This window comes from Labeo rohita, chromosome 12 (assembly GCF_022985175.1).
Source record: "Labeo rohita strain BAU-BD-2019 chromosome 12, IGBB_LRoh.1.0, whole genome shotgun sequence".
Lineage (NCBI taxonomy): Eukaryota > Metazoa > Chordata > Actinopteri > Cypriniformes > Cyprinidae > Labeo > Labeo rohita.
In genome coordinates, this window is record NC_066880.1 from 7,407,531 (window position 1) to 7,426,902 (window position 19,372).

Consider the following 19,372-nt stretch of genomic DNA (forward strand, 5'->3'; position numbering starts at 1 on the left):
ATTAAAAATTTAAACCCAGATTTGAATTTTCAGAGATTTACTATAAAAATTGATTATTTTTTCCCCCCAAAATACAATAAATCCATCAGCACTCTACGCTTACTTCTCTTTTTATGAGCACTTGTGCTTCTAACTTAAAAAATTTAGGAGCACAGTCAAAATTTTAGGAGCACCTTCTAATCAATAATCAAAAAATCTGATCAAAAAATAGCCTTCCCATTACGAGGTGATTATGTATCACATTTTGCAGAGAAGGGAGACTGGCGTTTGTCACTTTTTGGAAAAATAGGGAGAAAACATGACAGAATAATCACATTTTTTCCGTAAAATTAAAAACTGCCTTTTCAATACCGACTAGATGCAATACTGATTTTGGCAAGAACTAAATTTTATAAAAAAATGGCATTTATCGTGTTTTGGAACCAAACTCTTCATATATATATATAGTTGTAAACAAAACAAAGATTATTGGAGTACGTTTTAACAAATCATTCTACTTAAAAATTTACATTTCACATACAATTCAATGTGTTACTTGTAATTTCTTTGTAATTATTTGTGAAATTACTGAGTGAAAGTTGTTTAAATATATATATATATATATATATATATATATATATGAAACCATTTTCATTTGAATACATATTTATTTATATATTTATATATATATATATACATGAAGGGCAATCACACTGAGACAAAAAAAAATCAAATCGATTAATTGCAACTAATCGTATTCAAAATAAAAGTGTGTTTATAAATACACACACATCAAGGCTCTGTGCTTACTTTTGTTTTTAGGAGCACTTGTTTTCTTAACTTACAAAATTTAGGAGCACAATCAAAATTTCAAGAGCACCTTCTAATCAATAATCAGAAAATCTGATAAAAAATTAGCCTTCCCAAGGTGATTATGTATCACATTTTGCAGAGAAGGGAGACTAGCGTTTGTCGCAGTTTGGAAAAAGAGATATTTGACTCCTTAAAGTGATTTAGAGGGGAATTTTGTTTTTACCTTTCTAATGGCACTTTATTAAAGGTATGTCATTTTTTATGTCAATTTTTTAAAAAATTATATTTTATAACCTTATTAAAATTTCTAATTTTAGAACAAGTAGAATAAGAATAAATTACCAATCAAATGTAATCAGTATTAACAAAATGAATTTGTACAACAGAGGTGGCACAGAAGAACACAGAAGTGGCTTGTAGGTGTATTTTCATATGTTTAACGAGGCTTAGAGGTGGCATGAGTGCAATCAAATTCATAAATTCATGCTGAGATTAATGTTTTAAATCTAAAATTCTGAATATAGAAATATTAAATGATTTAAATAACTGAAAAGATACTTTAAAAATGAAACTAAAACTGCCAGGTGGTGGCAAGTCACTTAATTACTGAATCATTCATTCATTTGATTTGTTCGAACAGCTGATTCATTCAGGAATAAAGCAAATTACTCTCTTTATGAGTGGGTAATTGATTTATTGACAAAACGCACATTCGTTCATAAATGAAACACTGCTGTGTATGAATGGAGATGCGCAGCGGCTCAATTGTGACTTGTTTCAGACTATTTTTTCACAACGAAATAGAGCAAAATCAGGCAATAGTGTTAAAGTCAGACAATGTAAGTCACTTAATATTAACTTCTTGTTTATTTAACCGTGGCATTAAATCAATATCTCATTTACAAACTCTTTAAAAATCATTAAAAGCTGTCACTCATCTTAGTTCCATTATAATCAATGAATCTCTCATTTACACTCTCTCTACACTTGTGAAACATGTCTGTGATACATTACTCAATGTTGCAAAAACATGTAGAAACGTTTGAAGCTCCCCTTTAGCGCAAACACAGATATGCTGATCAGGTTGCACATGGTGCTCCTAAATATTTTTTCATAGTTGCACACAAGAAGTTTCAGTCGCTAAAAGTTAAAAATTATAGCTGTAATTTATTTGACCACTCAAAGTGAAGCATACAGTATACCAAACAGTGATGTATGCTACTCATTTTAGAAAATGTAGGATATTCTATACATACTTTACAGAGTATGCATGCTATATACTACAGCAATAGTATGAGCAGTATATTAGAACGCTAACCTGAATATAACCCCACACACACACACACACCGACAGTTCTTCAGTGGCACACACTCACACTAATGCGTGAACTGCTTCTCTAGTAACCCGTGTGTTTCTGCGACGGCAGCGGGGTGGGGGATCAAGACTATAAATCCACAAATGTCTTCAGCCACACTCAGCTCATTTCAAGCATTCACTTTTCAATCCACAGCCCAGTTTAGCTGCCAAGAGGATCAGAGGAGCGGTCAGGGTTTTCCCTCAAAGCAAATGCAACATTAAAGTTTCCCATCTCGTAACAGAAGGCCATAAGAAGGGGAAGACGAGGTTCTGGGTATCTGTGTGTGGAATGTAAAAGCATGTTCATCCTCTGTGTGTTTTCTCTCTGTCTTTCATTCCAGCCCATCTTTCTCTGCAGTTCGAGAGGGTGAATTATTCACAAGAAGGTTGCCACAGAGATACTGCTTATTTTTCTTCTCTTACACAATAAACTTGGGAGTTACGTGGACAGAGAGAGCGACAGAGGAAGCTGTGCTGTGCTTAAAATGCTGCTGATATATTTATAAGAACAGACTGTAAAGCTAGCTCTATAAAATTTTTACTAAATTGTGCAAAGGCGGTTGCTATAGAAAGGGAAAAAAGAAATGGAAAAAACACCTGCAACACACCACAACAACAGCCAACCGCACTTCCCGTCGAAAGATTTATTTGTTCAAAATAAGGTTGAATAAATAGCATTCAACTTAGTATTTTTTTGTAGATATACTAAGTGAATTTCCGGCTTGTGGAGCGGCTTGCAGTGAATTTTTTTTTATTTTTATCGGTGTACATTTTCCCCTGCACTGGCCCAGTTTGACTGTGGTTTGCATAAAGTACAGTGAGCGTGTGTGTGTGTGTTTGTCAGGTCTGGAAACTCTGCTTGAATGCCTAAATTAGATTTTATTGGATTATGGCAGGAGTTTAAATCACTGACTGAATTAATACCATAAGGTACCAGTGAAAGCCTTTGTGTGTGTGGATTCTTGAACATGTCATGAAATGAGCTATTTGTTTAAAATTTCATCTCCCATATTTAGTCTCAATGAGAAATATGTCCCTGCAGTTTTGTCCAGTTTATTCGCGTTATGAAATGAAATATAGTAAACCTTTCTGCAGATTTCCCTGCGTGGCCTGCAGCTATAAATCCTAGAGTTTGAATTCCATCGCTTTTTGCTAATTTTGCACTTTCCTAAACTCAGATTGAATTACCTTATTTTTGAACGGGTTGTTCTATTTTATTCTTCATCATTTATTTATTATAATTTACTGTAAATATTCTTTTTTTTTATTAATGTAAAAAGTGTAATGTTTTTTACTTAAGCATTTTATTATTTATTTTATTATAATTTATAATTTAATGTATTTATTTAAATAATATATATTTATATAAGCTAAAACATGTATACATGTAATAAAAAATATGCTTTTTTACATTTTTAATTTAAAAAATTGCAAATGTAAAAAGTGTAAAACTTTTACTATTTTTATTATTACTTATGCATTTTATTATTTATGTTATTAATTACAATTTAATGTATATATTTAAATAATATACATTTATGTAAGCTAAATTTAAAAAGTAAAAGAAAATCTGCTATTTTTTGTTGTAAAAATTCTATCCTTATTTATCATAAAATATTCTGATTTATTATTACTTATGCATTTTATTATTTATTTATTACAATTTATAATTTAATGTATATATTTAAATAAATAATATACATTTATATAAGATAAATTTGAAAAGTAAAAGAAATATGTTTTTTATATTTTGAAAAGTGTAAAAAATTACATAAAATAAATTACATAATAAATTGCATAAAATATTTTGATTTAGTATTACTAATGCATTTTATAATTTAAATAATATATTATTTTAAAAAGTGTAAAATGTAAAAACTTAAAAAAATTACATAATATAAATGACATAATAAATTACATAAAATATTTTGATTTAGTTTTACTAATGCATTTTATAATTTAAATAATATATATTTATATAAGCTAAACTTAAAAAGTAAAAGAAAATGTTTTTTATTTAAAAAGTGCAAATGTAAAAAGTGTAAAAAAAAAAAAGTTAAATTTTTTATCCTAAAATATTTTTAAAAAAATTTAATTACTTCTGCATTTTATTATTTATTTTACTTATTATAATTTATAATTTAATGTATATTTTTAAAATATATATATTTATAAGCAAAATGTAAAATGTAAAAGAAAATGTTTTTTTTATTTAAAAAACTGTAAATGTAAAAATGTAAATAAATAAATAAATAAATGTATTACTTGTCATAAAATATTTTATGATTTATTATTATTTATACATTTTATTATTTATCTTATTATTTTTCAATATTGCTTAGCAACTTTAATTTAAATCATTCGTTAAATAATGTTTAATCATTTAACTTTGTTAAAAAATAAATGCAATATTTTCAATTTAAATAATCAAAATAAAAACATCTTTTTTAATATATTATATATTAATATATTTTTAAATAATAGTGACATGGACCCTGGTACGAAGTGGTCTTGTAACAGTTTTGCAAATAATAGAAAGCTTTTTAGCAAATAAGTGGATAAATATTGAAATATTGATTTAATTACAATTATTTTAGCAGATGCAAATAATGCAAATAAAAACTAGTATGGTTATGTAGGAGATAATGGTCAATTATTTACATTATTTACATTTTGTAATTTAGCTTTTATCCAAAGCAATTTGAGGACAATTTGAGGACAAAAGAAGCAATCAAACCAACAAAAGAGCAATCATATGTAAGTGCTGTGACAAGTCCCGCTTAGTCTGACTAAGTAATGCAATAATGTCATTTATCAGTCATTATATACAAGTACTTGACTGCAGAATGCTGTGATTGACCAGTCAGAATCAAGTGTTAAACGGTAATGATACAACGACTTCTGCATGGCTACAACAGTTTGTTTTTACAGCAAAACGCACACTCTCTTACTCAGATGTCACTCTTCGTCTTGAATGTATGACATGATATTAGTTGAAAAGTGAGGTGAGAAACACTAAAATCGATGACAAAAGACTATCTACACTTGTCTGGCACTAAACTGTGCAGATGACAAATAACAAAAGCTCACACACGATTACAGCTTGCGATGCTTTTGCTGTGGCTTTTCTCAACAGCAAGAGTCTTCTTGATGGTTGAGTGATCTCAGAGTGGAAACAGCACGTATGATTTCCAGCACTCACCTGCTCTGCTGTCCGTCAGCGGTGATTAGCTCTCGCATAACCGTCAGAGACTGCACTTCAGGACAGGTGAACCATCGCAGCTTCGAAAGCACCGCCTGACGGGGGCACAGAGTCAGACAGTTGTAGTTAATTCATGTTGTTTCAAAACACACAGACTCACAGACTGTGGCGGTCGTTGTAAATCACAGACACACTCTTTTGACCTCTGCTGGAGCGGTGAGAAAAAGAGAAAGCATGAGAGAAAGACTGTCTGGCCAAAGGCTGGAAATATTGAGCCAATTAGATGACAATTATCTGCTATGGCTGCCAGCGTGGAGTGGTGGGAGATATTTATGGGTGTTTTACTTCTCTACGGGGAGACATGAATCTAATCCATCTACCTGTACCCTTGTGCTTTTTTGCGATTACCGGCCATTTGACTCGCCGTGCCCCCTGTCTGTCCCTGTGCGCCACACTTGCGCTACAACAGGAAGACGTAAATCTGCTCCGATATGAAGAGAGATGCTTGGCGGCAGTTCATTTGCATTAAACACAAATGGAGCAGAATGCTTTAAGAAAAGGTTGACTGCATTTGTGTAATCTGCCATAGTGGGTTTTCAAAATATTTTTTAAGCTATTTCGATCTACATTTTTCATGAAGGCTTTAATATATGACTATGAAAATGTTGTTTTTTTAATTATTTTGATTTTGGGCATGCATTTCACATCAAGATCCAATATATACATACAGTTTTTACTTATATTTTAAATCACATTTTATTTTATATTTTCCATTTTAGTTTTAATAAAAGGTTTTTTTTTTTTTTGTTTTTTTTTTTTTTTATTGTTGATATTGTTTGTTGTATTAATTTTATTTCAGCTTTTGCTATTTTAGTAGAATAATTTAACCTAAATTTTATTTTATTTTATTCAGTATTTTTTGTCAATATTGTTTATAATAATCTTATTTTAGTTTTATTTTTAGCTATATTTAATACACCAAATAAAAAATATATATATTTTATTTTTGTTTGTTTTTTTGTCTATTGTTTTTTTATTTATTTATTTATTTATTTTTTCAGTTTTAGTTTGAGCTATTTTAGTACACCAAATTAAACAAAATTTTATTTTATTTAGTATTTTTTGTCAATTTTTGTTTGTTTTTTGCTTGTTTTTTTCTATATTGTTTATATTAATTTAATTTCAGTTTTTAGTTTTAACTATTTTAGTACACCAAGGTAAACTAAACTTTATTTTATTTAGTTTTTGTCATTTTTTTAATAGTTTCTTGTCTATATTGTTTAGATTATTTTTGTTTCAGTTTTAGTTTAGGTATTTTAGTACACCATATTAAACTATTTTTTTATTAGTTTGTTTGTTTATTTATTTGTTTTGTCTATATTGTTTATATTAATTTTATTTCAGTTTTGGTTTTAGCTATTTTAGTACACCAAATTAAACTAAATCTTATTTTATTTTATTTAGTTTGTGTCATTTTTATAGTTTTTTGTCTGTATTGTTTATATACATTTTATTTCAGTTTTAGTTTAAGCTATTTTACCAACTTTATTTTATAATTTTATTTTATTTAGTTTTTGTCATTTTTATTAGTTTTTATCTATATTGTTCATTAATTTTATTTATTATTATTTATTATTTATTAGTTTTAGCTATTTTAGTACACCAAATTAAACAGAAGTTTATTTTATTTTGTTTTTGTCATTTTCTGTAGTTTTTTCTGTCTATATTGTTTATATTCATTTCATTTCACCTTTAGTTTTAGCTATTTTAGTACACCAAATTAATTCAATAAATTAAATAAAATTAAATGTTGTTTTATGTTTGTCATTTCTAGTAGTTTTTTGGTTTTTTTTTTTTTTTTTTTGGTCTATAATGTTTATATTAATTTTATTTCAGTTTTAGTTTTAGCTATTTTGGTACACCAAGTTATACTACATTTGATTTGATTTAATTTGTTTTGTTTTCATTTTAGTAAACAGTCTGAATGAATGATTCACACGGTTATGTGAAGCAGATTAAGCGATTATTTAAAAAGATTTGACTCAAGCAATTAAATCATCTCTTAGGAAGTATAATAGTATTAGTATGCCATAATACTTTTATCATCCATTTTGCATTGTTTTTCATATAACTGCATTTAATAGGACATTATTCAAAATGTGTTTTTGTGTTTCACAGTAGAAATATATGTAGATTTGAAGTAAATGATAACAGAATTTCATTTTTGTGCCAAACTGTCCCTTAAAGCACATTGTCTGAATATGAAACAAACACTTGGCTGACATTCTTCAGTTGGATCACTACGTGTCGGACCCTGCAATGAACCGGATGTGTTTAATGGCTGAGGCTTTCTGCCTGTATTAAATGGCTGAATGTGTGTACAGGGAGTCATATTCTTACAGCGTGAAGAAGACATCAAACATTGCTCTGAAAGGACCGTAAATCATTTGTGCTCAGAGGCAAAGCTACTTCAAGTGTTACATCATTTGCGCTGCCAATAAACATCTGTTAGAGAAAGCTTCACTTTCCCTTGCCAAGGAATGGAGGAAAATATTCTTTCACTAGCACCCTCCCTTTTATACTGTCCCTCAGAGAACGGTGAAGCTGTGAAAGCTGTCCATCATATGTTCTCTTTTCTCTTTCGCTCTGTCTTCCCAGATCTCCCTTGAATTCCCTCTCTCTCGCTGATAGCGTTTGAGACTTACAAGCACACAAGAGTTTGTTTAACTTTTAAACTCTCTACGGGATGCGATGTCTGAGAAATGGCCTTGTGCTGTGACAGAAAGAAGATTTATCCTGACTGCTGGTCTATTTCAAACAACAGTTGCATCCCAAAAGAAGATTCCTGTCTTTTTGTACCCATATTTAAAGGGTTACTGCATCCTAAACCCTTCTTTTCCATATAATGAAAGAATTAAACTCAAGTATATATATATATAACTTTACTATTTATGTAACTAATTTGTGGGATGGTGGTACCTGGACTTTCCTTTAGGCTCTTTGTCAAAACACAGCACAACTATTTTGCCTTGACAACAAGAAGATGCAACTTATTAAATATGAATGGCAACTTTGGGCCAAGCTCATGTCAATTTTATAAAAGAGGCAATGTTGTGCATTTTGGCCTGGACGTAGTTTGTCCCTGATGGACCTACAAGCTCACAGGTGGAGCTCACATTGCCTTTGTTTTTTTTAAAAATGTGTTTAATTCTTTAGAACACCCCATGAATTATATATTTTACACATTTGTCTTTTGGTTTTAGAATGTACTGGCATATTTAGAAATATTTAGTAGTAAATTTATGTAGGTCAATAAACCTGTCATAATACGCAATGTAAATTGTGCGTTCGTGTATATATTTACCAATTTGCACATTCTAAAAAATGCTGGGTTAAAAACAACTCAACTTGGGTTATTTGGCAACACAGCACTGGGTAAATATTTTGACCCAGCTGGTTGGGTTAAATGTTTTTACCCAGCATGCTGGGTTGTTTTATTTAAGTCAATTATCGTTTAAAAAGTATCTGTAATTATCTGATTAAAATTCTCCGTAATCACTTTTCATCAAAATAGTGCTAATTCTCATGCTGGTGTGTCACCGAAATCTAAGCCTATTTAATATTTTAAAAAACCCAATAAAATTAACCAAAAAGCTAAACCCAGCATTTGGGTTAAAAAAAACAGCATTTTTTTAGAGCGCAGAAAAACTACCCCGCACCTGGGTAAACAAATTACAAAATAACCAAATAAAATGACCCAAGAAGTTGAACCCAGCATTTGGGTTATAACAAAAATAACCCAGCACTACCCAACACCTGGGTAAAAAGTATTAAAAATAACCCAATAAAATGACCCAACTAGCTGGGTTTAAAAAAATAATAATAATAACCCATCATTTTTTAGAGTGCAGAAAAACTACCCAGCAACTGGGTAAAAGTATTAAAAATAACCCATTAAAATGACCCAACAAGCTGAACCCAACATTTGGGTAAAAATAATAAGAATAAGAATAAGAATAAGAATAAGAACCCATCATTTTTTAGAGTGCAGAACAACTACCCAGCACCTGGGTATAAAATATTAAAAATAACCAAATAAAATGACCCAACAGACTGAACCCAGCTTTTTTTAGAGTGCAGAAAAACTACCCAGCAACTGGGTAAAACTATTAAAAATAACCCAATAAAATGACCCAACAGGCTGAACCCAGCATTTTTTAGAGTGCAGAAAAACTAACCAGCAACTGGGTAAAAGTATTAAAAATAACCCAATAAAATGACCAAACAAGCTGAACCCAGCATTTGGGTTAAAAAAAAATAAGAATAATAACCCATCATTTTTTAGAGTGCAGAAAAACTACCCAGCACCTGGGTCTAAAAATATTAAAAATAACCCAATAAAATGACCCAACAGACTGAACCCAGCATTTTTTAGAGTGCAGAAAAACTAACCAGCAACTGGGTAAAAGTATTAAAAATAACCCATTAAAATGACCCAACAAGCTGAACCCAACATTTGGGTAAAAATAATAAGAAGAATAAGAATAAGAATAATAACCCATCATTTTTTAGAGTGCAGAAAAACTACCCAGCACCTGGGTATAAAATATTAAAAATAACCCAATAAAATGACCCAACAGGCTGAACCCTGCATTTTTTAGAGTGCAGAAAACTAACCAGCAACTGGGTAAAACTATTAAAAATAACCCAATAAAATGACCCAACAAGCTGAACCCAGCATTTGGGTTAAAAAAAAAAAATAAGAATAATAACCCTGCATTTTTTAGAGTGCAGAAAAACTACCCAGCACCTGGGTCTAAAAATATTAAAAATAACCCAATAAAATGACCCAACAGACTGAACCCAGCATTTTTTAGAGTGCAGAAAAACTAACCAGCAACTGGGTAAAAGTATTAAAAATAACCCAATAAAATGACCCAACAGGCTGAACCCTGCATTTTTTAGAGTGCAGAAAACTAACCAGCAACTGGGTAAAACTATTAAAAATAACCCAATAAAATGACCCAACAAGCTGAACCCAGCATTTGGGTTAAAAAAAAATAAGAATAATAACCCTGCATTTTTTAGAGTGCAGAAAAACTACCCAGCACCTGGGTCTAAAAATATTAAAAATAACCCAATAAAATGACCCAACAGACTGAACCCATCATTTTTTAGAGTGCAGAAAAACTACCCAGCACTTGGGTCTAAAAATATTAAAAATAACCCAATAAAATGACCCAACAGACTGAACCCAGCATTTTTTAGAGTGCAGAAAAACTAACCAGCAACTGGGTAAAAGTATTAAAAATAACCCATTAAAATGACCCAACAAGCTGAACCCAACATTTGGGTAAAAATAATAAGAAGAATAAGAATAAGAATAATAACCCATCATTTTTTAGAGTGCAGAAAAACTACCCAGCACCTGGGTATAAAATATTAAAAATAACCCAATAAAATGACCCAACAGGCTGAACCCTGCATTTTTTAGAGTGCAGAAAACTAACCAGCAACTGGGTAAAACTATTAAAAATAACCCAATAAAATGACCCAACAAGCTGAACCCAGCATTTGGGTTAAAAAAAAATAAGAATAATAACCCATCATTTTTTAGAGTGCAGAAAAACTACCCAGCACCTGGGTCTAAAAATATTAAAAATAACCCAATAAAATGACCCAACAGACTGAACCCAGCATTTTTTAGAGTGCAGAAAAACTAACCAGCAACTGGGTAAAAGTATTAAAAATAACCCAATAAAATGACCCAAAAAGCTGAACCCAGCATTTGGGTTAAAAAAAAAATAAGAATAATAACCCATCATTTTTTAGAGTGCAGAAAAACTACCCAGCACCTGGGTCTAAAAATATAAAAAATAACCCAATAAAATGACCCAACAGGCTGAACCCAGCATTTTTTAGAGTGCAGAAAAACTACCCAGCAACTAGGTGAAAAGTATTAAAAATATCCCAATAAAATGGCCCAACAGGCTGAACCCAGCATTTGGGTAAAAAATAAATAAATAAATAAACTAGCATTTTTAAGACACTTTACCCGAGGTTACTTTTGGGGGGCTGATCCTGTTAAAAGCATACTGAAAGTCACTTAAAAAAAATCGGCTACATGGAAAAACAAGCAACTAATATGTGAAAGTTTTGCTGTATGTTACATCAGCAGTTTAATTTGTGCTCCAGAAACTTCTTCCGTCTGTGGGAGTGCTGCAAACCCAACTCAATCAGCAACCTGTGGTGTTCACTTGAGCGAAACGGCCCAGCTGCACAGCACATAAACACTCGCTGCCACATGCTGGAAAGTCACTGGGCTCTTGTTTTTATCAGGAGGCATGAATTTGCAGTGGCATGTGACATGAAACACAATTGCCAATGAAAAATAAGGGCCTTTTCCGAGCGACCCGAAGGGCTATCTAAAGCCGCTGACCCCCGGCCCACTAATGCCATTATGGTCCATAAACCGCCATCGGGGTTGAGGGAGGCCATTTTGTCAGGGCCTAAACCCCCAAGTGGAGGGAGATAAATAATTGAGGGCTGCATTCTGCACTTGGACTGAATTTGAAGCGAACGGGTCTTATGAGGCACTAAATGGTGGAGTGGAGTGCTGTAAATCATTAATCCACTGCTTTTATCCTCTTTGGTTCAGGTCAGTGTCCTGAAGGCACTAGAGAGCAGTGGGAAGAGAGAGTGAGAGCGGCTTGGACAAATAGATTAGACTCTTTTCTTCCTCTTCAAGATACGACAGAGCTAGAATGCAAAGCACAAGAGAAAAATCACGTGAAAAGTATTACAACTGCCCCCACTGGCTTGTAATGGAAACAAAATGAACGGCTATTTTTCTTAATAGTGGACTTAAAAGCAGGCATGAGCAGAAACTTATTTTGGAGTTTTTGTCAGATACGCTGTCTTTTTGCAGTTTTGCTCAATAATTTGTCTTGTCAGTAACTCCGCTACAAAAGAAAAGAAACCTATATTATAGGAGAGATGGTCTATGGTCATGTGATGTTGGGGTCAGTGCTTGATGGTCTAATGGAGCCTTGATTGGCACTAAAAGCCTCTGAGAAAAGCAGTCATCCTCTCAGAAATGAACAGAGGTCAACAATGAGAACAACTCTGAGTTGTTGGATGCTGTTTTGGAGTGAGAGCAAAAAGCTTTAGTTACAGGTTACCAATTAAACTAGTGGTGGACCGATACGTGTTTTTCAGGGCTGATGCCGATTACTACAGATTTTGAACTGAACAGCAGTGGTCAAATGTTTGCATACACGTATAGATGTTAATTACAAAATGCGTGTTATTTTTTATTAAGTACTTACCTGAACAGGGTATTTCACATAAAATATGTTTACATAGAGAAAATATTAGTTGAATTCAGGTCCCACAATGACTGTACGATTTTGAGATCCATCTTTTTACACTGAGGACAACTGAGGGACTCATATGCAACTAATACAGAAGGTTCAAACACTCACTGATGCTCCAGAAAGAAAAATACTGCATTAAGAGCCAGGGTGAAAACTTTTGAACAAAATGAAGACGTGTAATTTTTTTCTTATTTAGCCTAACTATCATATTTTTTTAATTTAGTTCTGCCCTTCAGAAGCTACAGAAGGTACTTACATGTTTCCCAGAAGACAAAATAAGTTAAATTTACCATGATCTTCAAATTCAAAAGTTTTTTACCCTCCCAGCTCTTAATGCATTGTGTTTCCTTTTGAAGCATCAGTGAGCGTTTGAACCTTTTGTAATAGCTGCATATGAGTCCCTCAGTTGTCCTTAGTTTGAAAAGATGGACCTCAAAATCATACAGTCATTGTTGGAAAAATGCTGAAAAAACAAAGAATTTGTGGGACCTGAAGGATTTTTCTGAACAGTTTATCTGTTCCGGACAAACAAGGGATTCATAAACAAAACACACACACAAAAAAACACAGCTGTGGATCATTCAGGTAACAACACAGTATTAAGAATCAAGCGTATGTAAACTTTTATAATTTTTATGAATTAAATTTTTTTAATATGTAGACTTCTTTTAAGTGAAGTATTTTATTTAGGTCAGTACTAAATAAAAAATAACATGCATTTTGTATAATCCATCTTATTTTAGTAAAATAATTATCATTTTGCAGATTTTGCAAGGTGTATGTAAACTTTTGACCTCAACTGCACCTCAATCTGGTGTAAAAATGAAAATTAATGTCAAAATTAAGAATAACAAGGGCTCTGACAAAAAACTTTCTTTAAATGCTTTTCAATGATTTTTTCAGCAAATCGGTTTTAAAAAAAGACAGATGCTGATAACTACCAAAATGCTTAATATCTATTTTAAAATATATTAAAATAGAAAACAGTTCTTTTAAATTGTAAAAATATTTCACAGTATTATTGTTTTTTACTGTATTTATGATCAATAAATGCAGTATTGGTGAGCATAAAGAGACTTATTTCAAAAACATTTAACAAAAATGTTAAATTATAATTTATAATTACATCAACTTATCTTTCTCTCTTCTGTACAGAGACCTGATGCCTAAAACCCTGGAGGGCCAGATCACCATGGAGAAAACACCAAGCTACTTTGTGACCCGCGAGGCTCCGGCCCGGATCTACGCCATGTCCCGCGACACCAAGCTGATCGTGGTGGTCCGGGACCCCGTCACGCGAGCAATCTCTGACTACACGCAAACGCTGTCCAAGAAACCTGACATTCCTACTTTTGAGAGCCTGACGTTTAAAAACAGGACTACAGGGTTGATCGACACCACGTGGAGCGCCATTCAGATCGGCATCTACGCCAAACACCTGGACAACTGGCTGCAGTTCTTCCCCATGAGCCAGATCCTGTTCGTGAGCGGAGAGCGGCTGATCAGCGACCCGGCTGGAGAGCTGGGCCGCGTGCAGGACTTCTTGGGGCTCAAGAGGATCATCACAGACAAACACTTCTACTTCAACCAGACCAAGGGCTTCCCTTGTCTCAAAAAGGCAGAGGGCAGCAGCAAACCCCATTGCCTGGGTAAAACCAAAGGGCGGACCCATCCAAACATTGACCCTGAGGTCGTGCAAAGACTTAGAGACTTCTACAGGCCTTTCAACATGAAGTTCTACCAGATGACAGGCAGGAAATTTGGATGGGATGACTGACAGTAGACAGTGAAATAGACCCTGGATTTTGAAACAAGGGAGAAACAATCTAACTATGACCTCACCAGCAACAAAACTATGATAATCCTAAAAGTGGTCCAGTTTGGTTGTGGAAAAAAGTAAAAGTCCACATCCTCAACTCAAGTTAGGTACAGAAAGCTATGAACACTGTGAACTGATTTTTTTTACCCAATCAGACTTCAGCCATATTTTTAATTTAAACAGCCATATACCATAGTGTAAGAGGACCTAGAAGAGACACCTGAAAGCTAAAGAGATCCACTCTAGAACTATGCATTTGGATGTTGAACTGTGAATTACCCACTGTGTCTGGAGTTGGAGATCAGATTAGTTCTTTTGCCATATTTAATGTAGAAAAAGACTAGCTGCTTATATACCTTTGCAATTATTTGGAAGAAAATATCAAAAGAATAAAAATAAGTGTATTTTTAAAAATTATTTATTAAACCTATACAGTTTAACTATTTTGAATAATCTTCACTAAACACCTCCCTTCACTTTTTTTGCACGTGGAGGGTGGGTGATGTCTTTGTATTTTGAACCATATAACACAATGCCTTTTCTAAAACATTTCATGTGTTTAAATGTGCATTTAAATGTTTACCATCCTGTTGGCTCAGAGTAATGTTATGTCAAAAATGTTTCTTATATTAATGGATCAAAGACAATAAGTCAGCCAAAGTAGTGAACATGCAGAATATGACGTAATTTCCCTCCAGGTCTGGGTTTTCCAATTTGTGATTTGACTGGATGGCAAGCTTTTAAGAGTCCATTTAAAGCTGTGTCTGTATGGTGTGTGTGCGTCAGAGTGTGAGAGTATAAAGAAATTCAATCAGTGTTTCTCCATTTAAAGGTGATCTGTGTAATTGTTTAATTTTAAAACGCTTTAAAATCCCACCTATAAAAGAGCCATCAATAGGTTGGTTTTTGCTCTGAAAGTTTAAGGTGGGTGAACCTGTTTGCAAACTTAAAATCATTCATTTTTCCTTTGCAATATTATCAGTGATATTATGCTTTTATAGTTCTGTTTATTTAATTTAAAAAATTAATTTTATAAATCACATTTTTAATAAAAAAAAAAAAATGTTTTGTAAAAATAACAATTCTCAGGTTGTGATTCTATTTGCATCACCCAAAAATTTGCTTAAAATGTACTCGCCTTCAGGCCATCCAAGATGTAGATGAGTTTGTTTCTTTATCAGAACAGATTTGGGGAAATTTAGCATTACGTCTCTTGCTCACAAATAGATTCTCTGCAGTGAATGGGTGCCATCAGAGTTCAAACTGCTGAAAAAAACATCAAAATAATTCACAAGTAATCCACACCACTCCAGTCCATCAATTAATGTATTTAAAGGAGAAGTTTACTTCCGGAACAAAAATTTACAGATACTCACCCCAAGATGTTCATGTCTTTCTTTCTTCAGTCGTAAAGAAATTATGTTTCTTGAGGAAAACATTTCAGGAATGTTCTCCATATAGTGGACTTCAGAAGCACCGACCCAGTGTTTACAAAGTGAACATGCAAAGAAGGTCAAACGCCCTTTACAAAAAAAAAAAAGGCAAAACAGCAATGTAGGATGATTTAGAACCATTTCTTATCTATCGTTTCGCTAGATAAGATTGTTCACAGCCCTTTAAAGCTGCATTTAAACTGCATTTTGGAAGTTCAAACTCGCAAGCACCATAGAAGATGGAGAACATTCCTGAAATGTTTTCCTCAAGAAACATAATTTCTTTACGACTAAAGAAAGAAAGACATGGACATCTTGGATGGCAAGGGGGTGAGTAAATTATCTGTAAATTTTTGTAAAAGAAGTGAACTTCTTTAAGTAAAAGCTGAGTTTTTGTTAAAAAAAAAAAAAAAGAAAGAAAAGAAAAAGAAATAATGCATGACATTTTTTTTTTTTTTTTACTTAAAACCATTGCTTCTGGCTAAAATTGGCCATAATCCAGAATAACAGTTTCTCCAGTAAGAAAAAAAAATCTCTTGTCCTCTCACATCAAAATCCATCAACATATTTGTTTAGAACTGTTTTTTTGCTTGCAAACAATGCTTGATCTGTGCATATTTCTCTCCTGATCCAGACAAGATTGCTTTTCCATTAGAAATTTTAGCCAGAAGCAATGGTTTGAAGTTCAAGAAGTCTAAACAATGAATTTGTTTATACTGTACATGCAGATTTTACATGTTCAAGTTGTCAGGTGATCTTCTGGTGTCATGTGGATTATTTCATGATGTTTTAATCAGCTGTTTAACTTGATTCTGACGGCATCCATTGACTACAGAGGCTCCACTGGTGAGTAAATGATGTAATGCATGTAAATGTAAAGAAACTCACTTATCTGCATCTTAGATGCAGAATTTTCAGCAAATTTTCATTTTTGGATGAACTATTCCTTACACACAAAGTGTATTAGTCTAGAATTATGGTACTCAGTTCTTAGCTAATGCTACATAAATCAAATTACGAAAAATAATCAAAATGCAGAGTGTTTTGTGGCTCCAGAAAGGCTCAAGACCATGGCAGCAGACAGCAGTCCTCATCCTCCGTTGGATGCAGTCCTATCTGTCCTGCTCCATCCAGCCTCATTGTCTTAGCTTATCTCAGTCTCTCGTCCAAGCCAGGCAGTTGCAGGACGCTCCAAGGCCCCCAGAAGATGGTCCTCATTGTGGGTTTATTATTTTCTGGATTGTGCATAAGCCTGTCGGGAGTTTGCTTTTCTAATTTGGCTGGTTAACGTCCGTTTGTCGAGCACCACTGGAAACGGAGACTGCAAGACATGGACAAAATGGATATTTGGATGGTCCGCGTGCACTGGCAACCACAGAAACCTCTTGAGGAGGAATTGGATTTTTAACCCAACCTTTATCTTTCTCTCTCTCTCAGTTTATCACTTGCAAATGTCTCCCCGCTTTAAGGCTCTCGACAGCCACCAGCTCTCCAGCAATCCCTCGTTCCTTGGCTTTCGTTTGTTTTCGTTTTCATCCCTGGCCTCGGTGCTCCATCGAGACCCGTCGATCCACTTCGTTTGTTTGTTTAAAACGAGACTCTGCAGTCAGGCTGAAATCTGACAGTGTTCATTATGAACTTGAACAGTGTGTTAACCTGACTCGCATCAAAATTAAATTCCACAGGTTGGGTTTCTTACAGACTTTATTGCAGCTGTTCTACTCAACCACATCACAATCCTAATCAAGAGCATCTATATAAAGCTGTCGAATTTAAGAATTGAGAACTCTCTAATGAGCCCATAAGCGCTTAAACACATGCAGTAATCCACACGTCAAAATAATCACCCATCACTCTAAATCTACAATGCTATGCATGATACAAAATCTTCTTAAATACCTCAAGCCACTTACTGATTACATTAAATAAACCGTTTTTAATATTACATTTAATTAGTGGATGTTTTTATCATTAATTCAGTCAAGTGATTTACATTTAGACTTGATCTTTTCAAATTTAATTAAAACATCGATGTTTTGATAATGATCATTTCAGCCTTATTTCAGTTGATGCTAACTTCACACTTTTGAAATTAAAGATCTGAATTGGTTTCAACTGACTTAGGGGTGGAATACACTACAAAAGTCGTTCCGAACACAACACACTCACGCACACTCTCGTGACTAGAAGACGCTTGACAAAATGAAAACAATATGTTTTCTACAACCAGCTCATAATATTAAAAATGCTTGAAATCCTCCAACTGGATGGAATCACAGTCTGAAGCTAAAAAATGAGATGTTGTGCCCATCACACAGTATGCAATTTTTTGGCAGAATCTATTAACCTACTCTAACCGACAAAAATCTGCAGATTGGCTCTGGCTTTCACCAATGCTAGGTGTCCAAACTAAAAAAAACAGGGCAAGAATCTGGGCAAAGGATGTAGGCTATATTCTAACCTTTGCACTGCTGTTTGTCAGATTTAAAATGCTGAATGTTCTAAGAATGATGTCATGTTTGAATTTCAATTGGTCTTTTTGCTTGTATCTATTTGCATCTTGGATTTTGATTGGTGTTTGCTTTCTTGAATCTATTGAACCATCTAAGCCGCATTTACATAAAGACAGTGACACACTGAGGCTCTGAATGTGAAAGCAAAACCTGACCCACAAACACACACACACACGCACAAGAGACCTGTCCCCAGCTGTCAGTGAGGGTCTGGAGGATGAAGACACCTGTGTAGTCACTTGTGCACAATTACCCCTTTCAGTCTTCTGTTAACCCTGATAACACACACAGGATGCCTCAGCAAAAAAAAAAAAAAAATAGAGAGGAAATTGGAAATGTAATATCTAGAAAAGTGTATATATATTTATTATAAATAAAATTAATAGAAAATGTAATCATTTAGTTACATTAATAAATTCTAAAACTGAACAATCAGATTATCTACAAAAAAGCAAATTAATTTAAATAATGCACAAAAATATATACATTCTAGGGTTATTATAATTAACTTAAACTTGTTATTTGAAATAAAATTAGCTTTATCTGAAATAAAATATAAAAAAAGTTCTTGAAAAAATGTTATTTAGTTTAACTTGATGTACTTAAATAGCATAGCATAATATAAAAAAAAATGTATACAAATATATATATTATATATATATAAACATATTTCAGATAAACATTTTTATTATTACTATGTTGAGTAGATTTTTTTTTTTTCAGGTTAGTTTGATGAATAAAAAGTTCCGAAGAACAGCTTTTAACTGAAATAGGAATCTTTTGTAACATTATAAATGTCTTTATCATCATTTTTGATCAATTTAAAGCAACCTTGCAGTGGATCTTTCTATTCATCAAAAAAAAAAAATTACTCAACTGT

The 19,372-nt window shown here is 32.9% G+C and overlaps 1 protein-coding gene across 1 annotated transcript in view; it reads left to right on the forward strand.

Moving 5' to 3' along the window:
• The window catches only part of si:ch211-216b21.2 (heparan sulfate glucosamine 3-O-sulfotransferase 3A1), a 54,190-nt gene extending 38,644 nt beyond the window's left edge, over window positions 1-15,546 (forward strand). Inside the window, exon 2 of the mRNA XM_051123669.1 lies at window positions 13,883-15,546. Coding sequence (XP_050979626.1) covers window positions 13,883-14,504 — 622 coding nt within the window. The 3' untranslated portion in view covers window positions 14,505-15,546. The remainder of the gene's footprint in view (window positions 1-13,882) is intronic.
• Window positions 15,547-19,372: the final 3,826 nt, after the last annotated feature.